This window comes from Ictidomys tridecemlineatus, chromosome 4 (assembly GCF_052094955.1).
Source record: "Ictidomys tridecemlineatus isolate mIctTri1 chromosome 4, mIctTri1.hap1, whole genome shotgun sequence".
In the NCBI taxonomy this organism is placed as follows: domain Eukaryota; kingdom Metazoa; phylum Chordata; class Mammalia; order Rodentia; family Sciuridae; genus Ictidomys; species Ictidomys tridecemlineatus.
Window position 1 is genome coordinate 198,914,380 of NC_135480.1, and position 12,134 is coordinate 198,926,513.

At 35.1% G+C, this 12,134-nt stretch overlaps 1 protein-coding gene across 10 annotated transcripts in view; it reads left to right on the forward strand.

Annotated features, from left to right (window-relative positions):
* Positions 1 to 12,134, forward strand: part of Rabgap1 (RAB GTPase activating protein 1) — a 160,949-nt gene that overhangs the window by 15,099 nt on the left and 133,716 nt on the right. For 5 of the 10 annotated variants that reach the window (XM_005320940.5, XM_078048152.1, XM_078048145.1 and 2 more), the window contains one exon: positions 7,768 to 7,967. The exons of 1 other annotated variant lie outside the window; for it this stretch is intronic. In XM_005320940.5, coding sequence (XP_005320997.2) covers positions 7,818 to 7,967 — 150 coding nt within the window. In that variant the 5' untranslated portion in view covers positions 7,768 to 7,817. Of the gene's footprint in view, positions 1 to 7,767; positions 7,968 to 12,134 lie in introns of those variants that run through there. 4 more of the 10 variants (XM_078048149.1, XM_078048148.1, XM_078048151.1 and 1 more) reach the window with 2 other exon arrangements.

Sequence of the window (12,134 nt, forward strand, 5' to 3'; positions counted from 1 at the left end):
GATAAACTGGATTTTCTTGCTTTTAATAGTGAGTTCCGTCAAGATAATTAATTTTTTTATTTTTTATTTGTTTTAGTTTTGGGGTTTTAAAGTTAACCTGGAATCAATCAAAAGGCATAAATTAATATGGTTATCTTATTTCACAAATATCAGAGAAACAACCTTAAATTCAGTCAGATTTCAAACAAAGACACATCTATTATTTAGCAATTAGTGGTGAAAAGGAATTTTTTTTTAAAGGTGGGATGGGTTTTCTATTGATTTTTGTTAGATCTGTCTTGCCCTCTCATGGGATAGTCTGTAAGAAAAATGTGAAAACAAGTACACGGAAACAAAATACAGAGATGGTGGTGTGTGTGTGTGGGGGGGGGAGAGTTGATGCTAACATAGTATCATTTTTATAACTTCTTTGTATCCTGCTTGTTTGATTTAGTATTATTTTACTGTGGTGCCGGGATGAAACCCAGGGCCTCTTGTAAGCAAAGCATATGCTCTACCACTGAGCTACACCTTAACTCCTTTTTTAATTTTAAAGGACCATAAACCCCACAGGAATTGTCCTGTTATAGCATCTTTGAGATGTGATTCTTTTGCTGCTTCCTTTCTTGTTCTTTTATTTGAACAGAGAGTAATCTTACCAGGTTTGTGTTATAGAAAGATATGTCTGGGAGCAGCGTAAAAAATCGATTGGAATAAGGAAAACATGGAGATTAGGGGCACCAAGGAAAAAAGAGATACAGTCTAGAAATGAACGTAGGCTTCTAGATACCTGGGTTTGGACCAAGTTCCATAATTTTCTCTCTGAACTTAAGCAAGTTACCCAACCTATCTAAACCTCAATTTGTCTATCATCTTGTATTAAACCCAGAGGGTCTGTGCCATTGAGCTACATTTCCAGCTCTCCTACCTTTTTTTGAGACAGAGTTTTGTTAAGTCACCCAGACTGACCTTGAACCTGTTTCTGCCTCAGCCTTGGGAGCCTTTCTGATTAGGTTGTGTGCCACAGAGCCCAGCTATGAAATTGGTTTTGAGATGACAATAGGGCACATATAATAGAGCCTTTCTGAATATTCTCATGAAACCCTTGTCATATCTCTGCTGTACCAAGCATTGTACTGTATTATAATTACTTGTCAATAGTCCATTTTCTCTCTCACTGTAAACCTAGCAAAGGTAAGTAGTACGTTTTATTCCTCACCACAATACTATTCCTAGGGCTTGGCATATATCAGACACTTGATAGTGAATAGAAAAGAAACAAAAATACTCATGTGGTGTTCAAGAGAAAAGATAGGATAGAATATTATCAGCATACAATAGAAAGGTATAACAATGTTAGTTAATGAGATATTCAGATAAAAGAGGAACAAAGGTGGGATTAAAAAAAAATAGGCAGAGAAGCTGGGCATGGCACTGCATACTTATAACCCCAACAGCTTGGGAGTCTGAGGAAGGAGGATTGCTTGAGAACCTATCTTGAAATAAAAAATAAAAAGGCCTGGGATGTAACTTGGTTTTAAAGCATCCCTGGGTTCAGTCTTCAGTGAGATAGATAGACACAGAAATATACATACATCAGCAGAAGGAAAGGTACCTAAATAACTAAGAAAAGTTGGTTAGAGGTAGAATGGAAGCAAGAAGCTAGTAAGAGTTTCAGAATAAGGAAATGGCCATTTTCATTTCTTTATGCAGACAGAAGTAAAGTGAGAATTGAAAAATTCTTTGGGGGCTGGGGTTGTGGCTCAGCAGTATAGTGCTTGCCTAGCATGCGTGAGGCCCTGAGTTTGATCCTCAGCACCACATATAAGTAAATTAGGTAAAGGTATTGTGTCCAATTATAACTAAAATTAAATATTTTTTTTAAAAATAGAATGAAATTACAAAAAAATTTCTTTGGGTTTTGAAATTTTGCATTACTAATAGTTTTTAAAAGAGGTTGCCACATTTTTGATAGGGACTGGTTAGTGATAGTTGGGAATTCCACTGAGGTAGAAGAGGTGAAAGCAGTTAATACTCTTTCAAGAAGAACATCTCAGCAAAACCAAGGAACTAAAGGTCAAACAGTCTCTGAACTAGAGGCTTGGCACTAGCACATTTTGTTTTCACCATGTCAAATTCAGTTATGAGTATCATCTACACTCTTTAAAAACTAGATCACTTACTGTGAGGTTGTTTTTGCTTCTATTAATTGCATGTTAACAAATCCATGCCACAAGTTAACTGTTACTACTCAGAATATTAGTAATTTGAAACAAAATATCTAATAGTCCAAAAACTCAATTTTTTAAAAAAGGCAACACTCATTATCCAGTAGCCAGGTGCTTTTTAAAGATTGTCCAAAGAGACCTTATGGGCAGTTTGTTCCATTTCAGTCTCCAATTAATTCGTTAACTCGGTCTAGAGAAGATGGAGAATGAATATGAACCTTCGTTCAGCAAGAATGAGATGCATTTTTTTCCAAGTTCTTTGCAAAAGTACATAATTGAACATAAACTTGTCACTTAATGGCACAGAGAGTGAATTTGGGCAAAAATTTATTAGGAGTTTTGACATCATGAGACTAATTTTCAGTCAGAATCCCTAGTGACCTTTTACATGACAGTAAGAATAAAAACAGTGAAAGGATAAATGTAAGAAATATAGCACAGTTGAACTTTAGGTATGATTCAGGAGGTAGCATAAGTGAACAAAATTACCTGTCATCTCAAGTGACTTTATTAAAGGAGTTGTAGAAAAGGAAACATCTTTGAACTTATGCTTACAACATGGCCCTCTTGGTATTGACATGAAGAAACAAACCATCAGTGCCTGCCAGACCCCAAGCATTCATATGTATATCATCTTACCTAAAACAGTAGATAATAACAACTTGTCAGCTTTATAGAATTGTTAGGATGAGAAAATGAGGTGATGGGTACATCTTATTCTTTTGTATTATAGAAAGATAAGATGTCTTTATATTGCATATTCCTTTACATATATTTAGATAAAAACGAATTAGAGTATGAAATTAGGAAATCCAAATGTTTGCACCAGTAATGTGTTTACTAAGTTTGATTTCTTTTTTTAAAATTTTATTTATTTTATTTTTATTAGTTGCTCATGACATTCAATGACATATCATACATTTGATTCAAATGGAGTATGAATTCTCATTTTTCCACGTGTACAGGTTGCAGGCTCACATTGGTTATACGGCCACATACAGCAATATTAGTGTCTATTGTATTTTATTGTCCTTACTAAGTTGAATTTCTTAAATCAATTAATATCTTGTATTTTTTAATTGGAAGTTGGTTTTGAAAAGCTATAATTTTTGAATGCTTACAGTATTGTATATTGTTCAGTGTTTCATACATATAGTCCCTGATAATTTTTTTTATTATTTATTTTTTAGTTTTCAGCATCTTTGTTTGTATGTGGTGCTGAGGATCAAACCTAGGCCGCATGCATGCCTTTCGAGTGCGCTACCACTTGAGCCACATCCCCAGCCCCGAGTCCCCGATAATTTTTATAATAGCTTTATGAGATAGAAAGGAAAACTTTTTCTGTTATGGAAACTGAAGCTCAGGGTGACCAGGCTTATGCTATTAGTGAGTAGTAGAACTAGTGATTTTTTTTTTTTTTTTTTTTGGTGGGGATAGTCCTGGGGCTCTCAGTTATAAGCATATAAGCATGTGCTTTTCTACTGAGATACATCCCCAGACCCTAGAACCAGTTTTCTAACTTGTGTGTTTCTAACTTGTGTGTTTCTAACTTGTGTGTTTGCTTCACCATCACACTTATGACTGCTGATTTTATTGTCAGTTTATGAAAATTGTTCTTAACCTTTTCATTGGGTAGCTTTCTTTTTCCATCTTTATTTGTCATTCAATTTCTTTAATAAATGTTGAGCACCTACTATGTATCAAACGTTGCTGCAAGTGCTAAATATACAGAAGTTAATGAAACATGAAAATGGAGCTTAGGTTCTAGTTTATATGATATGTTAATGATTAAAATGTTCAGTGTGTTAAATGGTGAGAGATGCTATGGAGATGGTAGCAAGGGGGATATCAGGGCAGTGTTTGTGGTAAGAAGTTTATATTGTCCATAGAAATTGGAAGTACAGATTTAAAAAAAAAAAGGGTAGGCAGCTTCTTGTGGTAACTGATATAAGTAGGGATTAAAAATAAAACAAACTTAGGGCTGGGACTGGGGCTCAGCGGTAACGCACTTGCCTGGTATATTGAGGCAATGGGTTCAATTCTCAGTACCACATATAAATAAATAGAATAAGGGCCTATCAACAACTAAAACATTTTCTAAAAAATAAATAAATAGAACAAAATTAATCCTCAGCATCTTACAACAGAGGTTGTAAATCTCTAGAATATTGTCAACCAAGTTCTGGGGCAGCTTTTGGCTAGGAAAGGGGTAGTCTTATCCAGAGCTTGTGGCAATCATGAACTGCTGCTTCTGTTCATGGAAGCAAGAAAAAAGGAATCTTATTTTGTGATCCTTACACTCCCACTAGTCTAGTTAGTTAGTGTTTTGATAAACCTTCTTGCTGAGTGATTCAGTTACTTTCAGATGCTAAAACAAACATTTATCTTATGAAGTGTATTTTCCTATCACCTCCTCAAAGAAAATGGGTGAAACTTTAAGCTTGCTAAATCTTATTTCTTTTTTTTTTTTAAAGAGAGAGAGAATTTTTTTTTATTGGTTGTTCAAAACCTTACAGAGCTCTTGACATATCATATTTCAAACATTAGTTTCAAGTGAGTTATGAACTCCCATTTTTACCCCAAATACAGATTGCAGAATCACATCGGTTACACATTCACATTTTTACATAATGCTAGAATTTTTTTAATATTTATTTTTTAGTTTTCGGCGGACAAAACATCTTTGTTTGTATGTGGTGCTGAGGATTGAACCTGGGCTGCACGCACGCCAGGCTACTGCTTGAGCCACATCCCCAGCCCCCAAATCTTATTTCCATATCCTAAAAACTGAAATGAATTCTTTTTAAGTTTAGAGTATAATGGAAAGTTATTAATGTCTCAGAGCATAGCTTTAGACAGTTTCCTTGGGCTTTCTGCTATTCTATTAATCACATTTTAAAAGAGAATAAAAGATTGATTAAACATGAAAACTTAAAGTATAATTTCTAAATATAGAAAAAGACTCAATACTGATTGGGGAGAGGTTCAAATTTATGTCATTAAAAAGCATTGTTATATAACAAAAAGGACACAGATTTTGGAGTATTAGATAACTGGGTTCAATATTTTGTTGCCTCTAACCATTTACATTACCTTGAAAAATTATACCATCTCTCTAAACCTTAATTTTCTCATCTGTGAAACTTCTTCCCCCCAAAAGCCTGCACTGATACCCCTTTCCTTCCATTTTTCTGTAGTTCCTCTCACCCTTTGATACACTGAACATTTTAATCATTTCGATATCATGCAAGGTAGAACCAGTAAACTCCATTTTTAGAAACATGAAGAGTAAATCAAGACACTCATTATTAAATTATAAAGCAACATAATAGGTTTATAAAAATCAAGTGTTAGATGCTGTGGGAACAGAAACAAGGGAAAAAAATTCATATTATTCTGGAGTGAGAATGGACAAGTGGGATGAGAAGACAACTAAAAGAAGGAGGTTTAGATCAAATTGGAGTTGATCAAATACAGAAGCAAGTAAATCACTCTAGGAAGAGAGTCCTATGAGGGTGAATATCTAGAGGTATCAAAGTATATATCCTTAGCCGAGGTCTGAATTATTTCCTCTCTCAGTATGCTCCCATAATTTTCTTACTGTAAATCAGGACCCATTAGCCTTTACAATTTACTTTGGTAAAGTGTAAACTCCTTTTGTGCAGTTTGTTTACTATAGCTCACCATTTATGCACGAGATACTCAAGAAATACTCATTGAATGGATAAATTAAAATAAAATTTTTCTTTTAATTTTTTAGAAGACCATTTTTAATGTAACACGGGAGTCCAGAATTCTAGTTTTAGCCGTGCCATTAACTAGTTAAATGACCTTACTTCTTCACTTGGACCATTTTCTTATCTGTTTAACAGTATTGATAATGCCTAAGTTTTCTTCCAACTGTAATACTCAGGAATTGTGTGATTTCTGTTGCCAGGTGTTTATTTGTGAGCCTTAGAGGGAGATATAGTGTTTGTCACATGGCATGTACTCAGTAAATACATATGCAATTAAAAAGTCCAAACATATCAGAACTTCTCAGTTGGAAAGATTAAACAGATTTCCAGAACATTATAAATGTAATGAACCTATAAGCTACTTTTCTTTTTCTTCTTCTTCTTCTTTTTTTTTTTGGTTGTACTGGGGATTGAACCCAGGGCCTTGTGCCTTCGAGGCAAACACTCTACCAAATGAGCTATATCCCTAACCCCTACTTTTCTTAATTGGTTATGTTGTAAGTTTCTCTTGATGTGTTGGCAACCAAATGAAAATGGGGAACCAGGTTTTAAAATGGTAGTTTTGTGTTTGAGTTTTATTCTAGGGGTCAATAAATAATTGAATGACTCTTTTAAGTGACACATCTTTATATTTTCTCCTGGGATTTTTGGCCTGAAACTCATGTATTGGATAATGTTCATATTTTTTTTTATTATGCTTTGTTCAGTTTTAGTCTCAGTTATGTATTTGTCCCAAACATTTGAATGCTTTTCTTGGTGGATACATTGAGGGTAAGCTTAATTTTTGTTTATATGCCAAAAACAATTTGTTGACATTTCTCATGCATAAACAGCATTTAACAAATTATGCAACACTGCATCAAAAAAACAAAATGAGGATTTAAATTAATGATCCTGATTTTCTTGATTTTTCCATAAAATCATTTTAAAAGCTACCCTTCAAATAGATCTAAAGTGTTTTTTAAAAAACACTGTGGGGATCCAGTCAAAGATGTATTCTTTCTGTTGTGTTTGTAAATATAAAAGTAAATAATTAGAAAAGAGAAATAAAAGTCAAAGGAAGAGTCCCTTAAATATATTGTCTTGAGTGGAAATGGCAGGAATTTAAATTGGAATTTAGACATTATCCAAATGAGTAGAATCTCAATCTACAAACTTACATATTTTAATCCTCTTTTTTTTTTTTGTCTTTCTCAGAATCTGTTAGGGTATGGATAATGTTCATATTGAGTTGAGTTTTAAGAAGTTGGTGTGGTTAAGATTGAGTTTCAATGGAATTCTGATTTCTTGTTATGTAAGATATTTCCCAGCTATTAATGCTTGTCCTGCCTTGAATTTCTGTCTCTGGGGTGTTAAGGTGAAATTTTGTTTTTTAAAACCATGATGGTATTTTAAATTTAAGTATTGAGAATGCAAGGAAAACCTTAGTTAATACGCTTTCCACAATAATCAAGTGCATTCATTTCATTTATGTTTACAGCTTTACAAGTTAAGGAATAGAAAACAGAAGTTTAATACTCCATTAATTTTGGAGACTTAAACTTCCAACATATGTCAGAGAAATCACGGTAGATAGGTAGGGTCATTCTGAAGGGAAAACATTTTATTTATTTGAAGTCTAAAATATTTTGACTATTTAGATAGTATAAAATTACCTTATTATCAGAATAGAAAGCCAGTAATAGTAAGTAGTGAACATCCTGGGAAAATATTTTGGAAGTGTTGTTTAAAAAATTTTTCACACGTGTTCTATAAGAATTAAAGCATAATTGACTATCTGGCAGACATTCTATATGAATATCTTTATGGTTTTTGTTTTTCAGGCGTTTTAAAAATATTTAATCATTCATGAGTTGAGCCTCATTCTTGAGTTATGGATGACAAGGCTTCTGTTGGAAAAATCAGTGTCTCTTCAGACTCAGTGTCTACTCTTAATAGTGAAGATTTTGTCTTGGTTTCCAGGCAAGGAGATGAGACACCATCTACAAATAATGGAAGTGATGATGAGAAAACAGGACTCAAGGTAAAACTTAAAAACTTAAGTTTATTTCGCTTAGCTTGGCTAAGCCCTTTGCAAAACTTGGACTTAACAGAAAAGGGACACGGTGAGAAAATGGAATTAATGTACTTCCTTCTTATAGTGTTAAAGCAGTCTATGTACACTTAGTGAGAAATTTATATTTAGTTAAGATTTCTCTTTGATTAGCTTCTTCTAAATTTTCTAACATTCCTGTCAAACTTCTAATGGTTATCATGTTAAACATTTGTAATTTTAGTATTGTTTTCCCTTTATCATAGAATTAGAGGTGCTTGTTTTTTGGGGGAGCCTGTTATGTGTATTGTAAGGGTACTGATAGGTCCGCAATGAAGTTTAAGATATTGAAACAACTTTATTATCTGTGGTGCTGGGGACTGAATATAGGACCTCACATTTGCTAGACAAGTGCTCTATTACTGAGCCACATCCCCAGCCCATGAAATAAATTTAAATACCTGGTCTTTGACCACTTTTGTCTTTTCTCCACCAAATAGTTCTTTTTCTACACTATATTACTAGTCTACTCTTTATGGATAATAATGAAAACACGTTATCTGTTAATGGTTGTCATGTAATTTATAAGTAGTTTTTAAAATAGTCCAATTTTCTTGTACATCTGTTCATTCAATAAGTGTTTATTGAATAATGACTGTGTGCCAGGTTTTGTTCTAGGTACTGGGGATTTAGTGGTAAACAACACAGGCAACTCCCCCTTTCTTCTTAGAGCTTGTATTTCTGATGGCGGAAATAGACTTTAAGCAAATAAAAAATAAATATATCGAGTAAATTTAGGTCCTACGAAAAAGGAGGTTACAGTGGATGAGGAATGAATGATTTGGTGGTTGTTTTTTGACCTTTGTTTTCAGAATTTTGGAAACACTTCTATCACTTATAAACATACAGTGGAATAAGAGAGAAGTAGAAGAAGATCTTAGAAGATGGGAAAATATACCCTGTTCATGGATAGGCAGAACTAACATCATCAAAATGGCGATTTTTATCAAAAGTTCTCTATAGGTTTAATGCAATGCCAATCAAAATCCCAACGGCATTTCTTGTAGAAATAGATAAGTAATCATGAAAGTCATATCTAAAAATAAAAGACCCAGAATAGCAAAAGCAATTCTAAGCAGGAAGTGTGAATCAGGAGGTATAGCAATACCAGACTTCAAACTATACTACAGAGCAATAGTAACAAAAACAGCATGGTACTGGTACCAAAATAGGAGGGTGGACCAGTGGTACAGAATAGAGGACACAGAAACAAATCCACAAAACTACAACTTTCTTGTTTTTGACAAAGGGGCTAAAAGCATGCACTGGAGGAAGGAAAGCATCTTCAACAAATGGTGTGGGGAAAACTGGAAATTCATATGCAACAAAATCTGAATCCCCTTTCTCTTGCCATGCAAAAAAGTTAATTCAAAATAGATCAAGGAGCATGATAGCAAAACAGAGACTCTGCATCTGACAGAAGAAAAAGTTGGCTCCGATCTACATACTGTGGGGTCGGGCTCTAAATTCCTTAATAGGACACCCATAGCACAAGAGTTAATAACTAGAATCAACAAATGGGACTTACTTAAACTAAAAAGTTTTTTCTCATCAAGAGAAACAATAAGAGAGGTAAATAGGGAGCCAACATCATGGGAACAAATTTTTACTCCTCACACTTCAGATAGAGCCCTAATATCCAGAGTATATAAAGAACTCAAAAAAATTAAACAATAAGATAACAAATAACCCAATCAACAAATGGGCCAGGGACCTGAACAGACACTTCTCAGAGGAGGACATATAATCAATCAACAAGTAATGAAAAAATGCTCACCATCTCTAGCAGTCAGAGAAATGCAAATCAAAACCACCCTAAGATACCATCTTACTCCAGTAAGATTGGCAGCCATTATGAAGTCAAACAACAACAAGTGCTGGTGAGGATGTGGAGAAAAGGGTACACTTGTACATTGCTGGTGGGACTGCAAATTGGTGCGGCCAATTTGGAAAGCAGTATGGAGATTCCTGGGAAAGCTAAGAATGGAACCACCATTTGACCCAGCTATTACCCTTCTCAGACTATTCCCTGAAGACCTTAAAAGAGCATACTACAGGGATACTGCCACATCGATGTTCATAGCAGCACAATTCACAATAGCTAGACTGTGGAACCAACCCAGATGCCCTTCAATAGATGAATGGATAAAAAAATGTGGCATTTATACACCGTGGAGTATTAGGCAGCACTAAAAAATGACAAAATTATGGAATTTGCAGGGAAATGGATGGCACTAAAGCAGATTATGCTTAGTGAAGCTAGCCAATCCCTAAAAAACAAATACCAAATGTCTTTGATATAATGAGAGCAACTAAGAACAGAGCAGGGAGGAAGAGCAGGAAGAAAAGATTAACATTAAACAGAGACATGAGATGGGAGGGAAAGGGAGAGAAAAGGGAAATTGCATGGAAATGAAGGGAGACCCTCATTGCTATACAAAATTACATATGAGAGGTTGTGAGGGGAATGGGAAAATAAACAAGGAGAGAAATGAATTACAGTAGATGGGGTAGAGAGAGAAGAGGGGAGGGGAGGGGAGGGGGGATAGTAGAGGATAGGAAAGGTAGCAGAATACAACAGTTACTAATAGGGCATTATGTAAAATTGTGGATGTGTAACTGACATGATTCTGCAATCTGCATTTGGGGTAAAAATTGGGAGTTCATAACCCACTTGAATCTAATGTATGAAATATGATATGTCAAGAGCTTTGTAATGTTGTGAACGACCAATAAAAAAAAAATTAAAGAAGACAGTAAAGGGTTGGTGTCAGCTCAGGGGTACAGCACTTGCCTAGCATATGTGAGGCACTGGGTTTGATTCTCGGCACTACATATACATAATAAGAAAATACAAAGGTTCTCAACAACTTATAAAAGGAGACACTAAAAATACTGAATGACAGGTACCATTTTAGAGATGATCTTGAGGTGAGAACAGAGTCAAAGAAGGTAGAAAGCCATGGAAGAACTGGGGAAAGAGCTTTTAAGAGGAAGCAGCAGATACACAGACTCTTGGAGAGAGTGGTCAGAGCACAATGAATGAAGTGAGAAAAAACATTGAGGGATGAGATCCCAGTGATGGGCAGGGACTGGATCATATAGAACCTTGTGGAACTTGGTAAGGAATTTGGACTTAGTTATAAATGTGAAGGGAATTTTTACAAAGTTTGGGCACATGATCTAGTTTACTTTTTTTGGGGGGGTGGTGGTACTGGAATTGAACTCAGGAGTACTCTACCACTGAGCTATATCCTCAGCCCTTTTTTAATTTTGATATTTTAAATTTTGTCTCAAAATAGTTGAGACTGAGTTGCTGAGGCCAGCTGGCCTTGAACTTGTGATCTTCTTGCCTTAGGCTCTACAGGTATCTTGTACTACCACACAAGGTAGATTTTAGTCAGCCTTTTCACTGCTGTAACTAAAAGAACCCAATCAGAAAATTGTAAAGGAGGAAAGGTTTATTTAGGTCTCACAGTTTTTAGAAGGCTGGTTCCATTCCTTAGGGCTCACAGTGAGGCAGAACATCATGGCAGAAGAGTGTGGCCGAGAGAAGTAGCTTGCTTGTTGATCAGGAAGCAGAGAGAGAGGAAAAACTCCATTCTCCTGATACAAAATATATACCGCATAGCCATACCACCAATGAATCATTTCCTCCAGCCACACCCTACCACTTCAGTTACTACTTAGTTATTCCTACCAGGGGATTAATTCACTCATTGTATTAAGACTCTCACAACCTAATCATTTTTTCTCTGAACCATCTTGCATTGTTTTGGGGGGATGCCTTACATCCATACTATAATATGGGGCTCTAATTTACATTTTTAAAAGCTCATTGGCTGAGAGGGACTTCAGTCCTTATAGCATGTCAGGAAAGCAAAACTGGTGAATATTACTGGGGAAAAAGCCAAAAGTTTAGTCTCTGGAAATGTTCTAAAAGAAGTCAAGCTATTGAAGACAATTTATCCAAGAAAATTTATTAAAATTGGTAAGAGCAACAAGAATCTGTGTTATTTCATCCAGAACCCACTTCTTCCTTACCTCTCCCAACTGAGATAACTCTGCTCCAGAATGTTACAGTCTGTTCCCCAGTTC